Genomic DNA, 22698 nt, shown 5'->3' on the forward strand with positions numbered 1-22698 from the left:
TAAATAAGCGTCGAGATTCTCGGCGCTTTTCAGTGCCCTACAAATTTCTCAACTCACGTTTTATCGACACTTTTTTAAAGCGTCGAGCAATAAAATTTCGACGCTTTTTGCGTCGATAATAGGCCTTAAAAGCGTCGAAAATACACGGAAATTCTAGTAGTGGGTGTTATCTTTGGAAGATGGGAGAGGGGGAATGTTCCTTCACTCTCCATGGATAATTGTGGATTTAGGAATGTAAGGGGACTAAATCAGGCAAGTAAAATCTGTGATGTCTTGTGGTTCTTAAGACAACATAGTATTGGCTTGTTTGGTCTCCTTGAAACTAAGGTGAAAGCTAAGAAGTTTGCAAAGGTTTTCACCAACTTTGGGAGTGAGTGGGCCATTATTACTAATCATAATAAGCAACGTGATGGAAGAATTTGGTTCATTTAGTTGCCTGAGGTCTTTGATGTTGATAATATTGTTGTGGAAACTCAAGTAATTCATGCTCTTGTTAAGCATAAAGCTTCTGGTCATAGATTTTGGGTTTCCATGGTGTATGGTATGAATGTGGGAACTAAGAGGAAGGATTTGTGGGATTGTTTGATTGGTCTTAGCAGGAACATACAAGATCCTTGGATTATTGGAGGTGATTTTAACAATGTTCTGAATATGGATGAGACAGTTGGATCACCTGTTAGTTTTGATGAAGTGGATCAATTCAGGCAGTGTGTTAGGGATATTGGGTTATGTGACTTCAAGACAGCTGGTTCCTTCTTTACCTGGAGTAATAAGCAAGAGGGGGGAAGTAGGGTCTGTTCTAGGATTGATAGAGTTCTCGTTAATGATGAATTTCTTAACAAGTATCAGCATACTGTGGCTACTTTTCTACCTGAAGGGCTTATGGATCACTGTCCTTGTGTTGTGAAAATGCATGGTGGTAAGGATGGAATTAAAAAGCCTTTTAAGTTTTTTAATTCTTGAACTAAGGCCCCTAATTTTCTTGAGGTGGAAAAAAGATGCTTGGAATTACTAAGTTCAGGGAACTCCAATGTTTCAGATTGTTAAAAAATTGAGCAATATAAAGAAGAATTTGAAAGAAAAAATGGATAATTTGTCTTGTATTGAAACTAAGGAAGATTTAGTTGCTGTAACTCTAAAAGACATTCAGCAAAAGTTAGATATGGATCCAATGAATGAGGATCTTATTGCTCTAGAGATTGAAGCTAGAAAGGCTTTCAAGGTTACTCATGATGCTAGATATAGTCATTTGAAGCAGAAAGCTAAACTTCATTGGCTTAAAGATGGAGATATTAACTCTGCTTACTTTCATGCAAGCATTAAAGGAGAAGGCTATTGAATAGAATTTGTAGCATTATGAAAAGGGATGGTGAGCTTGTTAGAGATCCAGATAGGATAGCAAATGCTTTTGTTCAGTACTATCAAGGTCTATTAGGGACTCAGTCTGCTGCTAGAAGGCATATTAGTCAGTCTGTAATTCAGGAAGGGCCTATTTTGGATGTCTCTCATAAGGAGCATCTTTGCAGATCCTTTACAAGCAAGGATGTGAAACAAGCTTTGTGGCATATTAAAGATGACAAAGCTCTAGGTCCTGATGGTTTCTCTAGCAAATTTTTCAAATCTGCTTGGAGTATGGTGGGTGAGAGTGTCACTGATGCTGTCTTGGATTTTTTAAATAATGGTTGTTTGCTTAAACAGTTAAATGCTACCATGATCACTTTGATTCCTAAGATTGTCGGGGCAAATCAGGTCATTCAATTTAGACCAATTGCCTGCTGCAATGTTGCGTACAAGATGATTTCTAAGATGTTATGTGAGAGATTGAAGGAAGTTCTATCTAGCTTGATAAATGAGGTTCAGGGAGCTTTTGTTCAAGGCAGATCTATACTTGACAATATCCTTGTCTGTCAGGATATGCTTAGTCATTAAAACAACAAAAGATTCTCTCTTAGGTTCACTATTAAGGTGGACTTGAAAAAGCTTATGATTCTGTTCACTGGAGCTTTATTCAGGATATGATGCATGGATTGGGATTCCCAGATCAATTTATAAATCGGATAAGGCAATGTGTGAGTACACCTGCTTTCTCTCTTATGATAAATGGAGGTGTGAATAGCCTTTTTTAAAGGGAAAAGGGGTGTAAGACAAGTTGATCCTTTATCTCCCTTGCCATTTGTGATTGTGATGGAATATCTAACTAGGTTACTTAAGAAGATTGGAAAGAAAAAGAATTTCAAGTTCCATTACAGATGCAAGAACTTGAAGCTGAATCATCTTGTTTCTGCTGATAATCTTATGTTGTTTGCACATGGTGATAGTGATTATGTAGATTTGTTGTTTAGGGGTTTGAAAACTTTTTAGAATTGTTCTGTTCTTGAGGCAAATAATGACAAGACAACAATTTATTTTGGTAATGTCAAGGAAGAGGAAAGGCAGAAAATTTTGGACAGCACATGTTTTACTATAGGAGAAGCTCCATTCAGATATTTAGGCATCCCTCTCAATTCTAAATATCTGAGGAATGCTAATTTTGATGGGATTATTGATAAGATGCTTTCCAGGATTACTTATTGATCTATTAGGAACCTGTTCTATGCAGCTAGGGTAACTCTTGTAAATTCAGTTTTGATGAGTTTACATACTTATTGGGCTCAATGTGTCCTATTTCCAAAAGGTGTTATCAATAGAATTACTCAATTGTGCAAAGCTTTTCTTTAGATAGGTTGAGCTAACATGAATAAAATTCCTCCCATTGCTTGTAATTGGATCTGTAGAAAGAAGAATGCTTTGGGTTTGGGTGTTAGGGACTGTGATAAATGGAATAAAGCTGCCCTGGGTGCTTATGTATGGAAAATAGCAAAGAAATATGATACTCTTTTGGTAAAATGGGTTCATTAAGTTTTTATTAAAGGTAGAGATTGGTGGGATTATGATCCCAAGCCTAGTGTTGGGTGGGGCTGGAAAACATTTGCAGACTGTAGAATGAACTTAGATTGGGTTTCTCTGATAATAATTAGATGAGCAAAAAATACATAATTGCTGACTGTTATGGATGATTGAGAGGTGCTTATGATAAAGTAGATTGGGAAAAATGGGTTTGGAATAAGCTGAATGTTCCAAAACATTGCTTTATAGCCTGGATGGTTGCTCAAGAAAAACTCAGAACTATAGATAAATTGAAGAAATTTGGTTGTTGTTTAGATAGTGCTTGCTTACTTTGTGGTGAAAAAGAGGAAAGCCATTCTCTTCTGTTTTTTGAATGCAGCTATCGTAAGATACGTCTGCAAATTTTGGCTACTTGGCTTGGAATAGTGGAAGTCAACTTTGATCTCAGAAGAACTTTGAAGCATTGGTAGAGGAAGATGCTGAATATTGTAATAAGATAAACTGCCACAACTATGCTTATAGCAACAATCTATCACATCTGGCTAGCTAGGAATCATTCTTTCTGGCAGACTACTGTTATTCATCCTAGAGTCCTTTTATAAGTTACAGGAAGAGAGCTTGTCAATAGAATTCAGCAAACATTGAATGATAAGTGGGGTAGGGATAATTGTAAATGCTTGTATAGCATTAGAAGCCATATAGGGTAATTCTTTATTGTTTGTTGTTCAGTTTTACTCTGTAGCCTTCCTAGAAGGGAGTAGTTTACTTCTGTCAGCTTGGTTTTCTTTCCCCTAGGGTGAACTCCTCCTAGACGGTGGAATCTTAGGGGATAGGAGCCTAGGGGGCTGTGTGGCCTGTTTTGGTCTTGTGTAGGGTGGAGCTAGCCTGGCTTGTCAAGCTTTGTTTTATGTATACTTGTAAATCTGTTTTTTTAGCAATACAATTACTTACTTACCAAAAAAAAAAAATTAAATAAAATGAAAGTCAAACACATTCAAACAAAGCTTTTCGAATAAAATGTAAGTTAAAAACATTCAAACAGAGCTTTTTGAATCAAATGAAAGTAAAACACATTCAAACATAACTTTTTAAATCGAATGAAAGTCAAACACATTCAAACAAAGCTTTTTGAATCAAATGAAAGTAAAACACATTCAAACATAGCTTTTTAAATTGAATGAAAGTCAAACACATTAAAAACAAAGCTTTTTGAATCAAATGAAAAACAAACACATTCAAACAAAGCTTTATGAATCGAATGAAAGTCAAATGCATTCAACGAAGCTCATTAAATCAAATGAAAGTCAATCACATTCAAACAAAACTTTTTGAATCAAATGAAAGTAAAACTCATTCAAAGAAAGCTTTTTTAATCGAATGAAAGTCAAATGCATTCAACAAAGCTAATTAAATCAAATGAAAGTCAAACACATTTAAAAAAAGATTTTTGAATCAAATAGAAGTCAAACACATTCTAAAAAAGCTTTTTGAATCAAATGAAAGACAAACACATTCAAACAAAGCTTTTTGAATCGAATGAAATTCAATTATATCCAACGAAGCTAATTGAATCAAATGAAAATAAAACACAATTAACCAAAACGTTTTTAATCAAATGAAAGTCAAACACATTCAAACAAAGCTTTTTGAATCAAATGAAAGTTAAACACATTCAAACAAAGATTTTTCAATATAATGAAAGTGAAACACATTCAAACAAAGCTTTTTGAGTCACATAAAGGACAAACACATACAAACAAAGCTTTTTAAATTAAATGAAATTTAATTGCATTCTACATAGCTAATTAAATCAAATGAAAGTGAAACACATTCAAACAAATCTTTTTGAATTAAATGAAATTCAAACACATTGACACAAAGCTTTTGGAATTGAATGTAAGTCAAATACATTCAACGAAGCTAATTAAATCAAATGAAAGTAAAAGACATTTAAAAAAGCTTTTTGAATTAAATGAAAGTCAAACACATTCAAACAAATCTTTTTGAATCAAATGGAAGCTTTACACATTCAAACAAATATTTTTGAATCAAATGAAAATCAAACACTTTCAAACAAAGCTTTTTAAGACAAATGAAGGACAAACACATTCGAATAATGTTTTTTGAATAGAATGAAAGTCAAATGCATTCAACAAAGGTAATTAAATTAAAAAAAAAATCAAACACACTCAAACAAAGCATTTTGAATCAAGTGAAAGTTAAACACATTCAAATAAAGCTTTTTGAATCAAATGAAAGTCAAACACATTCAAACAAAGTTTTTTGAATTAAATGAAAGTCAAACAAAGCTTGTTGAAACGAATGAAAGTCAAATGCATTCAACGAAACTAATTAAATCAAATGAAAGTAAAATACATTCAAACAATGCTTTTTGAATCAAATGATAGTCAAACACATTCTAACAAATGAAAGTAAAAAACATTAAAAAAAAAAAAAGCATTTAGAATCAACTGAAAGTAAAACACATTCAAATAAAGATTTTTAAATCGAATGAAAGTTAAATGCATTGAACGAAGCTAATTATATCAAATAAAGGTCAAATATGTTCAAACATATCTTTTTGAATCAAATGAAAGTCAAACACATTCAAAGCTCTTTGAATCAAATGAAAGTAAAACACATTCAAACAAATATTTTTGAATCGAATAAAAGTCAAACACATTCAAACAAAGCTTTTTGAATAAAATGTAGGACCAACAAATGCAAACAAAGCTAATTGAATTAAATGAAAGTCAAATGCATTCAACAAATATTTTTGAATCAAATCAACATGAAACACATTCAAACAAAGTATTTTGAATCAAATGAAAGTAAAATTCATTCAACGAAGCTTTTTGAATAAAAAAAAAAAAGTTGATTGCATTCAACAAAGCTGATTAAATAAATGAAAGTCAAAATATTCAAACAAAGCTTTTTGAATAAAATGAAAGTCAAACTGTAGGGAATAAATTTCAAGCGTTAAACACCTAGCTTGAACCCCACTGTGATCATACACTAAAGTACGGTGGCGTCCAAAAGGGAAGAAGATAGATCAAAAGAGTCGCCAACAAGTTTTAGGAACTTGTAAACCGTTCATAGGATGAAGGTTACACCCCTTAACGATCCAAGAGATCGTCAACTCCATAAGGTCTAGAACCAAATAAGGGTTCGGGGATGATGGTACAAATCCAACCTAAAAGAGGTTGAACCTGCCCTAATAACAGGCCTCTACTTTATTCTGATCGTATTCATGTGCGCTTTTTTATTAACATGCAATCAATAGGTTTACCCTAAACCTGTTTAATCTATGTTGGTTGAATATTAATGCACAAATAAACTATTATTGGCGATCACTTGAATTATAATCATAATTAACCCTAAACAAGATTATTAAATATCTTATTAAGAATGATTACAAGTACAAAATTCCCTTTAACATGCAATAAAAGGTGTGATCAAGCAACAAATATCAAGCAACATAATAAATAATCAATCATTAGAATAAACATGAATTTTAATAATCATCATTAAAATAATAATATTAATAATATTCATAATCATCATAAATTATATTAATTATAATCATAATCATGTTAATGTTAAAGCATAATAAAAATAGTAAGATCCTAGGCATGATACTAACAAGATTAATAACAAATCCTAGCATGTCACTAAGCAATAAAAATCAGATCTTTGACCCTAACATGATACTAACAATCATAAACATTAGGAAGAACATAGGAAGCATCGCAGGAATCATATTAAGCATATTTGATATTAAAATTACCCTAGACATGATACTAGGAATATCATAATAACAACATAAACATGATTTCTACATCATAATATCAATAAAAACCATTAAAGCACTTACTTTGATGCTTCGTACCTCTTTCTAATAACAAAATACACACGTTAGTAACTTCAAGGAAAATAATAAAACAAAACAATTAAATCAAATAATTGAAAGAGAGATTTGGGACCAAACCATCAGAAATTAAACCTTTCACGTCTAGGGCGAAGGAAACTTCGAATATGGCTAGGTGTTTCTAGATCTTGCGAATGCGGAATTTTGTATGTGAAAAGCAAGGTTTAGAGAAAGAAAGAATTGAAATAATGATTAAGAGAATGTGAGAATTAATTGAATGAAAACTGATTGCAGGCGAATGCTAGTTAAAACTGATTGTAGATGATAACTGGTGAATGATGAGAATTGGTGAATGAAAACGGAGTTTTTAATACGTTATTTATAGAGAAAATCAGCCAAAAAGATAAAATAAACAAAACAGAGTCCGACTCACAAAAAACAGAGCTGGCGCAAACCCTGGCTAACTAGCGCCAGGCGCCAGGCCTGGTTCCAGGCGCCAATGCCTGGAGTCAGGCGCCAAGCCTGTTTTTAACGCGTTTTCGAAAATCAGATAAGTTTGACGTACTGGAGGATAAAATTATATAATTTCCTCGAAAATGCTATTTGATTTTAATTAAAACTCTGAAAAGTCAACAAAAGTCAATTTATCAATGCTAATTGAATTAGGAATGAAAAGAACCTTCTAGAAGAATCTAGAAGACTAAAACCATTCCTAATTGCATTAGGAATGATAAATTATATTAGGCCCTCCCCTAGATCATTGGGCCGCATATAAAACTCAAACCGGGCCCAGTTTAGTAAATTGGCTATAACTTCCTCTATATTCATCGGAATTAGGCTTGTAATATATCGTTGGAAAGCTCTTTGGAAGCCCCATCCAACTACACTTTTATTGGACCTATATCATGGACCAACCAAACTGGATTAACTTTTTTCTTAAAATAAGTTTTCAAAAACAGAGAGAAGAGAAAAGAAATTAAAACTTTCCGCAACACTAGACTTTCCACACTTTCACTTCATTCGATTATGATTCGACGCGAAAGGTACTCATCACTGGGTTTGGTTTTGGGGAGACACAAATGGGTGTCTACAGAAGCCCCCACTTTGACTGAGTTTGGAGAAACGTAAGTTTCGAAAACAAAAGTCAAAGTATCGATAGGGACGGAGAATTCTTCAGAACGTTCTATGGTCCTAAATCACTCTTGTAATGCCGATACCTGCAAAACTAGCGTTTGTTAAACAGATAAAAGAGCTAAGAAACGCGTATCATGCACCGTCGAGCACACGTCTCTGAAAGTAACCGATTTGTTTTGATGACCTCCTACAAGCTAGAGAATGCCATCCCGCTTGAAAACCGCTACGCCCGTAACTGCTTCCAAATTAGAAGACTGCTTCGCCTGAAACGATCCTCCTCCGCTATGATAATATTCCACGTCCAAGGGAATATCATCGAAGATTATTTCTCTTGAAATCACCTTCAGCTGTTTGTGACAACACTCCACAAACTAGGGAATGCCGTCGAAGATATCCTCGCTTGAAGTCATCCTCATTTGATGCGATAATTTTCCTAAGGAAATTACCGAAGACCCACGCTTGTCGATCTTTAAAAGTTCGCCTGAACTTTGCTTTTGCTATGCCTGTACGTCGGCGCTTCTGTTGCTTTGAACCTGTACGTCGGCGGGTTTTTGCGAATGAACCTGTATGTCGATGCCTTTTCCTTTTGAACCCATATGTTGGTGCTCTTTTTTTGTTAATGAGTCAATGCTTAGGCGCTTTAAGCTAAGTGAGACGATCTTTCATCAGGTCGATCACTTTACGTAATCAAGCCAATTACTAAATCATGTTAAATTACTTAGAGGGGCTAACTGGCGTACCAAGGAACCCAAAAATATGTTGCAAAAAGGTAGAACAACCTCTCGAAGTGGCTGGGTGTTCTGGCGCCGCTGAAAAGCCTTAGCGCCACACAATCAGCCTTAGCGCCAGGCGTCAAGCCTAATTTTTTACGCCAACGCCTAGGGCTTGGCGCCAGCACGGGGATTTCCTTAAATACCCCTTTCCTCTTCATTTTGCTGCTTGCTCGTCGCGTATGCTGCTAGAAAAACCAGAAAATTTCATTTGCTTCGTTCTTGCTCGTTTCTCAACCGAATTCACTCAAATTTGTTGCAAATCAAATATCATTTCATCTACTTTCCCGATCTATGTAAGTTTTCTTCAAACTCACATCAGTTTTTATGAATTCTTGGCATGTTTATTCACGAACTTCATGTAAATTTGAAATTAAAAATGCTCAATTCGCTTTGTTTATCAAATTTTATGCCATGAAATTGCTTGATTATGTTTATATATTTCCTTGGGAGTAATTTGAGACTTGTTTGACTCAATTTGGTTAAGAAATGAGCAATTTGCCATTGTTGGACCTCCTAAGGTCGTGAAGAACAATGTGACTTATTCTTGACGTTTTTGCTAGCAATTCTTGTCCAATTTGTCATAATAACTACTATAGTGTTGCAAGAAATTGTGTGATTACTTGAAAAATACCGTTATGCTCAATTTGAATTTGTGCTCTGTTTTAGTACTACGTACTCTGTTTTTTGCGAACATAGTATCATGCGGCTAGGCGAACCTTAGATACTATAGAACCTTAATTTATGATGATTTTGCACAATGTAGTATGGCTAGACAGCGAGGTTCGGGTTCTTGGTCCCGAAACACCCGACGGGAGCATGAGCCCGTAGAGGACGATGTCACACCTTCCACTTCGCTTGGTCGGCTCCCTGAGTGGGATGAGCGGACCCTGTTCTTCGCCCCCGTCCACCACATTTTTGAGAGGGTGAGACGGGGCATCACGGTCGGGAGGACGCGCTATCACGGTTCCGGCTATGATGGTTTGGGCGATTTGTACAAGATATACGACGGGGATCTTGAGACGAGACTCCTATGGGAGTCTTGCGGACTGGCTACCCTATTCGAGACCTCCGAGGCTATGGTTGCCTCTAGTGGTGGTCACCATATAGTGCGCGCTTTGGTGAAGTTCTTCTAGGACGCCACCAACACTTTCCACTTCCCCTAGGGCGAGATGATGGTCACCCCTACGGGCTTCAGCCTCATTACAGGACTGGAGTTCAACTCTGTGCCATTGCCGTTCGACAGTGGAATCGACGTCTTTTCTGCGGAGGTCGAGGAGCTGTTGGGGCCGATCGCTATTCGGGCCTGAGCTGAGGTCGAGACGACTCAGTTTAGTGCTAGGTGAATTCGCCGCTCGACGTTGGCAGCGGCTTTTGATGACAATGCGACCACCCGAGAGCAGCGGGTGCGCATCTTTGCGCTGATGTTGTTGTCAGGGACGTTCTCCCCTGACAAAGGTAGTAGGGCGTTGCTTTACTACCTTCCTACTGTCCGCAATCTTCACCGGATCGGGACTTATGAATGGGCCAGCTTGGCCTACGTTGACTTTATTCGTGCACTTAGGGACTTGTGTCGACACCGGTCCTTTGGGACGAATGTCGCTTTGTCTGCCTTTTGGAAGGTCGTAGAGGTAAAAATTATTCTGTATAAAGTTTAGCTCTACATTTTAGCTGGCATTTACTTACAATTTTAATTCCTTGTAGATCTGGTTCTACGAGCACTTCCCTTCTGCTGCGCCGGCGAGACCATCGCCGCGCGGATTTCCAGTGAGCTCTTCTTGGGGCGGCCGCCATGTGGATATGTCTACCACACATGTCCGGAACTAGATCATTGCGGTACGACTTTTTCTTCATTTGTTTGCTTTTTCACGACGCTTTAGGTATACTCTCGCCTGATTGATGTTCTTTGTAGGGGCCTGAGGTGGTGTACTGGCCGTGGGGCGGCTGGACAGTCCCTGGGTTAGCCGCACAGTATTCTGCTGAGCGTCGCTATTTCCTGGGGACTTATGGGGCGATCGCGTACATAGGAGAGAGGGTTGTTAGACAATATTCCTCTGATGTCTTCGTCGTTCCTGCTCCTCCACCACATCATATGTTCGACGACGCGCGGTTGTTGAGCATGTCTGAGGGAGCTGGTACCCCTTGGCGGTCTTACGTGATCCTTGGGCGGTGCTATGCTGAGAAGCTACTGCCGTTGTTAGCTCCAGCCCCCGTACCGGCTAAGGATGTGAGGGTAAGATTTTTCAGCTTTTACTTTTCATTAAGTAGCCCCCAAGTAATGTTTTACTGACTTTTTTGCTTTATCAGGACGGTGCTACTGAGTTCGTGCCACTCCGTATGTCCATCCACTACCAGGGGACATATGGGCCGATCGAGGAGATGATTCCTCCGGCTCCCGAGGGATAGCGCTTTGTAGAGCGGTCGATTCCTCGCCACCAGACTCGAGTAAGCCTAGTTATTCACAATTTTTCTTTGTTCATATATCATGCATATTTACTGACTTATTTCTCTAACAGTTTTTGCGCGAGGTGGTTTCAGCGATGGCACGATGTATAGATGTCTTCCGGAGCCAGCTCGTCCTGATGAGGAATGCAGCCACCTGCCGTCGGGACGATGTCATCCGAGAGGTAGTCTTTCTTTATATATTTTTTGCATTACTGCTTCAATTTTTCTTTGTTTCTGATTTAATTCTTTTTGCAGGGCCAGCCTATTGCTTCTCACACCCGCACGAGACCTGAGGTGCGGAGGGATCCGGCGAGGTCTAGCTCGAGACGTCGTCGTACTACGTTAGGGGGTAGAGGTGGTCGCTCTGAGGCTGCTCGTGCTGACGTTGCAGAGGGCTCGGGATCTTCTTCTGAGGGTGCTCCTGCTGCACCGGTAGGCGAGGGAGAGGTTACCTCAGCTTTCAGAGGTGGTGGGATGTACGAGGTAGGCTCGTCATCGTAGCAGCCTCCGCAGCCTCAGCCTCAGGTTGATCCTGGGTGGAGTGGACCTACATTGAGTGTTCCTCCTCCTGCGGAGACTGGAGCTGGAGCTGGTGGAGAGGTGACTCCTCGTACGGCGCAATTTTACGATATGATGGGTATACGTCCTCCGGCGCCGTAGTTTGTTCCTGTGTATATTTTTGTAGACACCCATTTGTATCTCCCCAAAACCAAACCCGGTGATGAGTACCTTTCACGTCGAATCATAATCGAATGAAACAAAAGTGTGGAAAGGCTAGCGTTGCGGAAAGTTTTTATCTCTTTTCTTTTCTCTCTGTTTTTGAAAACTTTATTTTAAGAAAACAGCCAATCCAGTTTTGTTGGTCCATGATATGGGTCCAATAGTAGTGTAGTTGGATGGGGCTTGCAAAGACCTTTCCAACGATATATTATAAGCCCAATTCCGATGAATACTGAGGAAATTATGGCCAATTTACTAAACTGGGCCCGGTTTGAGCTTTATGTGCGGCCCAATGATCTAGGGGAGGGCCTAATGTGATTTATCATTCCTAATGTGATTAGGAATGGTTTTAGTCTTCTAGAATCTTCTAGAAGGTTCTTTTCATTCCTAATTCAATTAGCATTGATAAGTTGACTTTGTTGACTTTTCAGAGTTTTAATCAAGATCAAATAGCATTTTCGAAGAAATTATATTATTTTATCTTCCAGTACGGTAAATCTATCAGATTTTTGAAAACGCGTTGAAATCTAGTTTGGCGTCCAACCCCAGGCCTTGGCGCCTGACGCTAGCCATTGGCGCCTGGCGCCAGTTAGCCAGGGTTGGCGCCAACCTTGTTTTGCGTGTGTCAGACTCTGTTTTGTTAAATTATCTTTTTGGCTAATTTTCTTTATAAATATCGTATCAAAAACTCCGTTTTTATACACCAATTCTCATCATTCATCATCTTTCATTCACGAGTTCTCATTAATTCTTTAGTGTTCTTTCAATTCTTTCTTACTTTTTCATACAAAATTCCGCATTCGCAAGATCTAGAAACACCTAGCCATATTCGAAGTTGCCTTCGCCCTAGACGTGAAAGGTTATAATTTCTGAGGGTTTGGTCCCAAATCTTTATTTTAATTATTTAATTTGATTGTTTGTTTATTATTTTCCTTGAAGTTACTAACGTGTGTATTTTGTTATTAGAAAGAGGTACGAGGCATCAAAGTAAGTACTTCAATTGATTTATTGATATTATGATGTAGAATTCATGCTTACACTGTTATTATGATATTCCTAGTATCATGTCTAGGGTAATTTTAATATTAAATATGATTGTTGTGATGCTTCCTATGTTCTTCCTAATATTTATGATTGTTAGTATCATGTTAGGGCTAAAGATTTGATTTTTATTGTTTAGTGACATGCTAGGGTTTGTTATTAATCTTGTTAGTATCATGCCTAGGATCTTGCTATTTTTATTATGCTTTAATATTAACATGAACATGATTATGATTATAATCGTTATAATTTATGATTATGAATATTATTATTATTATTATTATTATTATTATTATTATTATTATTATTATTATTATTATTATTATTATTATTATTATTATTATTATTATTATTATTATTATTATTATTATTATTATTATTTTTATTATTATTATTATTATTATTATTATTATTATTATTATTATTATTATTATTATTATTATTTTAATGATGATTAATATTGATTATTATTATGTTGCTTGATTTTTATTATTTATTGCTTGATCACACCTTTATTGCATGTTTAAAGGGAATTGGTACTTGTAATCACGCTTAATAAGATAATTAATAATCTTGTTAGGTTAACTATGATTATAATTTCAAGTGATCGCCAATAATAGTTTATTTGTGCATTAAATTCAACCAACATAGATAAACAGGTTTAGGGTTAATCTATTGATTGCATGTTAATTAAAAAGCGCACATGAATACGATCAGAATAAAGTAGAGGCCTATTATTAGGGCAGGTTCAATCTCTTTTAGGTTGGATTTGTACCTTCATCCCCGAACCCTTATTTGGTTCTAGACCTTATGGAGTTGAAGATCTCTTGGATCGTTAAGGGGTGTAACCTTCACCTCGTGAACGGTTTACAAGTTCCTTAAAAACTTGTTGGCGACTCTTTTGCTCTATCTTCTTCCCTTTTGGACGCCACCGTACTTTAGTGTATGATCACAGTGGGGTTCGAGCTACTGGGATTTTAAAGGCTTGAAATTATTCCCTACAATTTTATTTTGACTTTTTATAGAACTTTGCCTTAGACTCACTATTTTTAGACATATTTTGTATATTTATGTTATTATGAGTTAATTTTGTTTGCTATTATTATGTGTATATTTGTGTGTGCAAGAGAAGTGTGACAAACAATTTTGCGCAAAAAAAAAAATTCGTCATTTTTATTATTGATGGAGGGTATCCGACTCTCTCCCCCAAAAAGAAAAAATAAAAAAGGAAAAATAAAAAAAACTTGGAAATTAATCTGAATAAAGTCCAAAAAAGAATAATATAATTAATATAGTAGCTATTTTAATTAATTAAAAAAGGATAAAAAAGATGTTTAGAAAAGATAAACGGAGCCGTAAAGTCATTAGCCGACTTGAGTTTAGGATAAAAACGCAAGTTAAGCAAGCGCGCCTGATGTGGCAACTTAGCGCCAGGCGCTACACTTGGCGCTGATTCTGTATTTCACTCTGATTAAAACTTCTCGCGATTTGTGTATAAATAGCCCCCTGCCCAGTCGATTCTTCTCATAATTCCAGCAAATAAAATAATTCTTTGCCTTAGAAAAAATATAATACCATGTCTTTAGTCACCAAAACTTTCACCCAATACACTCATGAATGGTGTCGATCTCTTAATGCTAGAGACAGAAAAGAATTAGATTTGTTTCACTTGGGGGGAATTTATGGCATCAAAGGGGTAGATTTTGATTTAGATTTCATACATACCGCTCTAGAATTTTAGAACGTTAATACTCATTGCTTTAGAATAGGGTATGATGAGATTAGCCCTTTGCCAGAAGAATTTGGTGCTATTTTAGGCTTCCTTGCAATAGACCTCATAGTAATCCCTAGAGTAGATGCATATTATTATAAGGATTTTGAGCACTTCTTTAATTTAAAAGAAAGGGATTTATAAAAAATAGTAGATGGCAACATAGTTAATTTAAAAGAATTTGCACGCCATTATTTTGATGAACCTCTTTCTGAATCCTTTCATATATATAGAAGAAGGGCGTTCTTATTTTGCATGCTTAATCAATTTTTTCTGAGTAGTGGTAAAAATAATGAAGATCAATCAATTATAACCACTGTACTAGAACAAATTGAATCAGGGAGAAATCCAATGCCATTGATAGTTGGAGAGACTATGATTAGTCTTGATGAACTGAAAAGGAACTCAAAAGCACATTTTCGCGTCTCTCCAATTTTATTACAGGTAGAAAAATAATATTTTTAATTACAAAAAATATATTTTTGTATTGTAATAATAATTTATTTGCATTGCAATTTATTCACAGATGTGGCTAATGGAAAGGCTAGGATTAATTAGCCCTCCAGACGATATTGAGAAGTATACATCCAATTGCTTCGTGAAAAGGAAGAAACGCTTCCCTAAAATTGGGCGCCATGGGTGGAGAAAGGTCTTCGAATCTCGTGATTTTGCTATCAAGTGGGTCGTCCCATGGTGGAAAATAGAAAGGATGGTTGGTGTCAACAAGCAACCTTTCTGCCGTCTTCCAAGCTTGTCTCGTATGACTTATTATTACCCCTGCACGGTAAAAAGACAATACGGCTTGCTTCAGAATATTCCTTCCGGGGATCTTCGTCCTCCTTATGAGTACCCTGTTTCTCAAGAAGTAGACAGATTTGATGCTTACTGGAGTGCTAGACCTTTATGGGAAGTGATTACTCAAAAGGTTCCTCCTTCTTTGCCCAATGATGTGAAGAAGTGGTTGCTGAAGAAGCCTTCGAAGGATTCGAGGAAAGATCAGGGTAAAACTGATGTGAAGAGTCGTCTAGGTGACAGGGTGATTCCTGCCAAGGAACGCCTAGGTGCAAGAGTTGAATTCAAAGCACCTGCAATGCCTAGGAAGAAAGGTGTTACCAAAGATAAAGGGAAAAGGAAAGTTGACACCACAGATAAAAAGACTTGGGTGGATAAGAAACATGGAGTACTAGCTGAAGGGAGACTATCTATTCTAAGATTGAATGTAGGTCCTCTAAAGGATGCCTACTAGCTAAAGTGATGGATGAGGAGGAGGAAGCAGACAAAAATTGGAAAAGGGCTAGAAAAGAAAAGAAAGATTAGGAGCATTGCTTAACTTCGAATTATTATACTTAGTTTTTTTTTTTTCATTTAAAGTTAATTTATTTCAGCTTTATTTAAATTCCATCAATAATGTAATTTTATTTTATTAATGAAATTTCTGCTTTTAATTAAATTATTTACTTTAAATTTATTTTATTAAAACAATGAAAACCGAAAATTTTATTTTCCAAAAATTCTTCGAGTACAGAAGTCGAAAATTTTCCGAAAAAAACACCGAAATTTGCCCAGAATTATTTTCAAATTGGCGCCGCTTATTTGCGATTGGCGCCTGCCATGGAAGTCTGGCGCCAGGCGCCAATTTCATCGGCTGGCGCTGATGATTGTTAGCTGGCGCCAGGTTTTACTCTGCGACGCCGATAATTCACCGATCTTCTGTTGAATTTTTAATTAATTCTGGGACGCGGAGATGTCGAAAAATAAGGTGGCCGCACCCGTAAAGGGTTACCTACGTATCCTTTCTTAAGGTATCAGGCCGAACGTAGCTCTCTTGAGTATCCTACTCAAGTAATTACGGGTAGTATTTCTTAAGTTGGTCAAGATGTGTCATGTTTGAGAATTCATTGCCATTCATATCAGTAAGTTTTGCTGCACCTCGTGACAGGATTGTTTTGACAATGTAGGGTCTAGACCAATTAGGTCTAAATTTACCTCTTGGATCTAAAACATTTTTCCTTAGTGCTTTTAACACCAAGTCTCCTACTTTGATATTTCTTGTCTTGACCTTCTTTTTAAAATGCCTATCCATACGAGTCTGGTAACACTGAATGTGATGTAGAGCTTTTACTCGTTTCTCATCGAGTAGAATTAATTCTTCATATCGTGCCCTAGTCCATTCAACTTCATCGAGTTTACTCTCTAATGCAATGCGTAGAGATGGTATTTCTAGTTTGACAGGTTGTACGGCATCCATTCCATATACCAAGGAAAATGGTGTATTTCCTATTGATGTACGGATTGACGTGCGGTAACCCCACAATGCGAAGTGGAGTTTGTCAGGCCAATCCTTATAATTTTCCGTCATTTTCTCGATGATAGTCTTTAAATTTTTATTAGCTGCCTCGACTGCTCCATTTGCTTGAGGTCTATAAGGGGAAGAATGATGATGTTGAATGCCGTATTTAGGTAGCAATTCTTCACATTCGGCTTGAAAGTGAGTTCCATTGTCACTTATCATTTCATGTGGGACTCCGTATCGACAAATAATATTTCTCTCGATAAAGAGTGCTACATGTTTTGCAGTGAGTTTAGCGTATGATTGCTCTTCGACCCACTTTGTGAAGTAATCAATTGCTACTAGGATATATTCGTGGCCTCCTGTTCCTGGGGGTGATTTTGCCAATGATGTCAATTCCCCATGTAGAGAATGGCCATGGAGATGTGTAGGTGTAGAGCAAGGACGGAGGGATATGTTGTAAATTGGCATAAATTTGGCACTTAGGGCATCTTTTTACGTATTGATGGCAATCCCTATTCATTGTAGCCCAATAATATCCTTCTCGCATTATCTTTTGGACTAACATTTTCAAATTTATATGAGTGCCACAGATTCCTTCATGGACTATTCTCATTGCTCTTTGTGCATCCTTCTTTTCTACACATAAAAGAGCTCGACCCTTAGGTACCCTTTTGTGTTGCTCGTTATCTATGAGTACATATTGGGAAGCCAAAATCCTTAATGCTCATTTTGCTCTTTTGTCAGCATGAGGAGGGTATTCTCCTTTGGTGACATAATTGAGTATGTCCGTGCACCACGGTTCTTCTTCTTCTTCTTATTTTTCGCCTTGGACTACTTCGTCGTCTTCTATAGCCTAGATGTATGTTGGTTTGTGTCTTTTTTCTATAGTTAGAGGCATTTGCTCGATTTCCGTGGGAATCCTAACCATTGAGGCTAATCTTGCCAAGGCATCAGCAAATTGGTTTTCCTCTCTAGGTAGATATGTATATTCTACCTTGTCTAGCTGATCGGTAAGAGTTTCCAGATAGGTTTGGTAAGGGGCTAGACTTTCGCTCTTTACTTTCCACCTTTTAGATATCTGATTGATAATTAAAGAAGAGTCTCCGAATATCCTTAACTTTTTTACTCCCAATGCCAAAGCTGTTTCAAGGCCTACCACGCATGCTTCATATTCAGCAGCATTGTTGGTAACGTCGAAATCAAGCTTTATGGAGATTGGAACGTGCTCTTCTTTAGGTGATACTAGTAACACTCCAACGCCACATCCCTTTTGGTTCAAGGCTCCGTCAAAGTATAAGGTCCAAGTATCATCTTCAGTGACCATTAAGTCTTCATCTGGAAATTCATTGTCTTGTATTGGCGTCGAGTCTTCTATTGGAAAATCTGCTAGAAAGTCTGACACCACGGATCCTTTGATAGCTTTTTGTGGCATGAACCTTACATCAAATTGGGCTAGATTGACTATCCATCTTGATATGCGTCCATTGAGTGTAGATTTCTCGAATAGATACTTGAGTGGATCTAATCGGAAGACTACGAAGACGGTATGCACCAGCATGTAATGTCTTAACTTGGTTGTGGCCCACACCAAGGCGAGGCACAACTTCTCGAGCGGTGTATAGCGTGCTTCGTATTCGAGCATCTTCTTGCTTAGGTAGTAGATTGCGTTCTCTTTGCCTTCTACTTCTTGTGCTAGCATAGCTCCCATTGTCTCTTTGGTAACCATTAAATATAACCTAAGAGGTATTCCGGGAAGTGCTGGTACTAATACGGGAGGGTTTGCGAGATAGGCTTTGATCTTTTCAAAGGCTTTTTGAAACTCGTCATCCCATATCACTGGTACATTCTTCTTGAGTTTTTTGAAGATTGGTTCACATATTGTTGTTAATTTCGATATGAACCTACTTATGTATTGCAACCGGCCAATAAATCCTCGAATTTGTTTCTCAGTCTTGGGCGGTGGCATTGAAATGATTGCTTTGATCTTGGTTGGGTCCACCTCTATTCCTTTAGAGCTTATGACGTAACCCAAAAGCTTGCCTGAGGTGACTCCAAAAGCACACTTAGATGGATTCAACCTCATATTATATTTTCTTAGCCTTTCGAAAAATTTCCTTAAGGCTACATGGTGTCCTAGACGGTCTTTTGATTTTACAATTATGTCGTCGACATATACTTCGATTTCTTTATGCATCATGTCATGGAGTAAGGCAGTTGCTGCACGTTGGGAAGTAGCACCCGCGTTTTTCAACCCGAATGGCATTACCATGTAGCAGTAAGTGCCCCATGGTGTTATAAAAGTTATTTTCTCCATGTCTTCTTCCGCCATGAGAATCAAGTTGTAACCTGCGTACCCATCCATGAACGAAAGAAGCGCGTGATTTGTCGTGTTATCTACCAGAATATCAATGTGTGGCAAAGGGAAGTCGTCCTTTGGACTTGCCTTATTTAGATCTCGATAGTCGACACACATTCTTACCCTTCCGTCTTTCTTTGGAACTGGGACGACGTTGGCGACCCATTCGGGGTATTTGGATACCTTGATGAAACCTGCAGTTATTTGTTTTTGAACTTCTTCTTTTATTTTAAGAGTTACGTCAGGTTTAATTCGACGTAACTTTTGTTTTACAGGTTTCATTCCTGGAATTAGTGGTATAGTTTGTTGAGCTATTTCTCTATTAATGCCTGGCATATCTTCATATGACCAAGCAAATACATCGATAAATTCTTTAAGTAAGTTAATTAAATCGGTTCTTTCTTGTTTATTCAGTGTTAATCCGATTTTAACTTCTCTTTTATGAGTTGAATCATTTGAGATATCAACTGTTTCAGTTTCTTCAATTACCGGTGTTTTCTTTTCGAGTGTTTCCATTGCTTTAATAATTTATTTGTCTTTTTCATTGTTAGTTAAGCAATGCTCGTCATCTTGGGTTAGAGAAGTACACGAGAAGTAAGGAGAATGAGAAATATTATTATACTCTGAGATCATTACATCAAAGAGTGATATGTCCTCAGGGACTAATCACTAACTATCCTAGGAGAAGAAATAGGAGGGGGAGGTGTTACTACTAAAGATTTAGAAGATTCTAGAGGGAGAGACTCCGACTCAGACTCTGACTCAGACGACTCTTCAAACATCGGTCCTTGCCCTGTCGTGATGGATATCTTCCTTTCGCTTGGAGTAGTTACCTTGATAGTCTTGCGCCACCCTTGTAGTGATCCTTCAGCTGGAGTGATTAGCTTCAAGGGATCGAAGATTTCACTTTGTAGGACTGTTTGAATGAGCGAGGAGTTATCCTCTTTACAAGTTGGCTCATTCTTTTCTTGTCCAAACAGTAATCCTATGACGTTAAAGTAAAAGCATGGGGGTGCTTTCTCCTTGTGGATAGGAGTTGGGATTTCATCAGTGAAGTAGCAATCCAAGAAAATCTCGAATCCCGGTTGTCTTACGCCGTTTACAACAAATGGCTCGGAAATTCATGGCATGGATAGTCCTCTCCTTCTTTTATAAACTGACCATTAAGTGTAAGAGGGTACTGATCCATTTGGATTGCTTTCTTTTGAATGCGAGCATCTCTACGTGCTTTTGACTTTTCCTGGGCTCGCTTAAGATCTTTCCGAGTCGGTTCGAAACCAAGTCCGAAAGTGTATAACTTAGGGAGGCCAGGTGAATCCAGCGGTTTTGCCATTCCTTTCTTCTTTCCTAGGGTCATCCCAGGAAAATGTTCTTGTTTCTTCAGCATGGCATTGATAATCATGTTGGAATGGGGGTCATGGCAAAAAGGGGGTCCTTTCATCCTCTTGGATTAAGGAGACTTCTTCGTTAAAGCCCCATAAATCTTCATCATCCTCGTCGTGCTCCACATTAATGATTGGATTCTCTATAGATTTGATCCTCATAGGCGAAGCATCGATGGTGATTGGAATTCCCCCAACTATAGCTTTTACTTGTTGGTGGAGAGATGAAGGGACGGCCTTTAGATCATGAAGCCAAGGACGTCCCAACAACAAGTTGAATGAAGCTTTAATGTCTACTACTTGGAAAGTAGTAGCATGTTCTATTGCTCCTGCTGTTACATTTAGGGTAATCTTGCCAAGAGCTTGACGACGAGTGTTGTCGTAGGCCCTTATTCCTTGTGTAGACGGAGTTAAATCTTCGTCCCTTATGCCAAGCATCCTCGCAGTTCTAAGTGGACAGACGTTGATGGCCGATCCATTGTCTACAAGAGTCATAGGAACATTCATCCTCTTGCAAACTACTGTGAGGTTTAATGCCTTGTAATGTTTGTCACCTTCTGGGGGTAAATCTTTGTCAGAAAAAGTGATCAAATTAATCGGACTTGGAAGGTCACTTGTGAGGAAATTGGCTAATCGCTCAGGAGTAGTGTCAGAATCTATCCCAATTTTGTCCAAGGCATTCATTACAGCCAACCTATGTTCTCGAGATGTTGCCAGAAGTTTCCATACATTCATCTCAACTTTTGTCTTCTTAAACTGCTTAACAATATTATTGTCTTCAATGATAGGTATGGGAACTTGTTGTGTGGTTGGCATAGGTTGTGTTGAAACGAGAGGTTGCATTCTCCCGGATCTTGTGAGGACGTCTATTGATGAGTCTTCTTCAGCCCAAATGTCATCTGTGGTGTATGACACAGAAGGTATAGGTCCTATTATGTCTTTTAAATAGAAATCTTCTTCATCACTGTCCCAAACTCCATTAATGGTTGCATCCTCTTCTTGTTGAACTTGGACTAATTTTTTTTCATCAATCATTTTCTAAACCAAATCCTTGAATTTGAAACAGTTTTCTATAGTGTGACCCCCTGATTGATGATAATGACAGTAATATCTATCTGTTCTTTTCAAAGATTCGAATGGTCTCGGTTCGAGAGGTTTGATCTCGCCACTCTCGGAGAGCATTTCGAACATTTGTGCATATGGGATCCCAATTGGAGTGTAGATTCTATTGCTCTTCTTGGGTTTTTCAGTGACTTGTAAAGGAAAATGCTTTTCCTCATAAGTCGTTCTCACTGGTGTGAATTCCCTTTTAGGTTCATCTTTTGGAAGTGGAACCTGATCACATTTCTTTTGGGATGCCTTTATAGCCTTGAGAGCTTCACGTAGTAGATGCGATACCTCTATCATAGACAGTGTGAGCAATTGTATATCTTCCTTACTTGCCGGTTCTGGAAGGTTATCCTTGACATCGAAAAAGATTTCCTCTTTCTTTTCAGCGGCATGGATTTTTTTGACGGGTCTACTGAGAGAAGAGGGGTCAACCTCGTTTTCCTCATCAGAGATAGCCAGGGCATGAGCGATAGGTGCATTGTCAATGCTTGGCTTCTTACTGGTAGGGGGCAACGGCAGCTTGTTGTTTTCGATTAAGTCTTGGATGGCTTCCTTAAGCTTCCAACAGTTTTCGGTGAGATGGCCCCTACCTTGGTGATACTTGCAGTGTGCATTGGGGTTCCAATTAGCCGACCTCTTCTCAATTGGTGGGTCCCCAAATGGTCCAATAGAAGTTATAAGACCTTTTGCATTTAATCGATCAAATGCGGTGTCATAACCCATGCCAATAAGAGTGAAGTTCCTCCTAAATGGTTTCTTCTGTCCTTGATTGTTCATAGCAAGGACTTCTCCTATATTAAAAAGTGCTAACGTTGTTTGAGTGGGCGGTTTTGGAAGAAGAAGGATTGTCGTTCTTCTTTCCTTTCCAGCCACTGTTAGAGTTATTGTTGGCAGATTTTAACTTAGTCAAGTCGTCTTCAAT

At 37.8% G+C, this 22698-nt stretch overlaps 1 protein-coding gene across 1 annotated transcript; it reads left to right on the forward strand.

Moving 5' to 3' along the window:
- Positions 1-210: 210 nt before the first annotated feature.
- On the forward strand, positions 211-963 carry LOC145557556 (uncharacterized). Its single transcript, XM_081618732.1, has 2 exons — positions 211-351; positions 433-963. Exons 1-2 carry the CDS (start codon positions 211-213, stop codon positions 961-963), a joined length of 672 nt encoding a protein of 223 aa, XP_081474858.1.
- Positions 964-22698: the final 21735 nt, after the last annotated feature.

The sequence above is a fragment of the Chenopodium album genome, chromosome 9 (assembly GCF_948465745.1).
Source record: "Chenopodium album chromosome 9, dcCheAlbu1.1, whole genome shotgun sequence".
Lineage (NCBI taxonomy): Eukaryota > Viridiplantae > Streptophyta > Magnoliopsida > Caryophyllales > Amaranthaceae > Chenopodium > Chenopodium album.

Coding starts and splice junctions, on each gene's coding strand:
- LOC145557556 (XM_081618732.1), top strand. CDS start 211: ATGGATAATTGTGGATTTAGGAATGTAAGGGGACTAAATCAGGCAAGT. Junction 352..432: donor AAGCTAAGAAGTTTGCAAAG/GTTTTCACCAAC, acceptor TGGTTCATTTAG/TTGCCTGAGGTCTTTGATGT.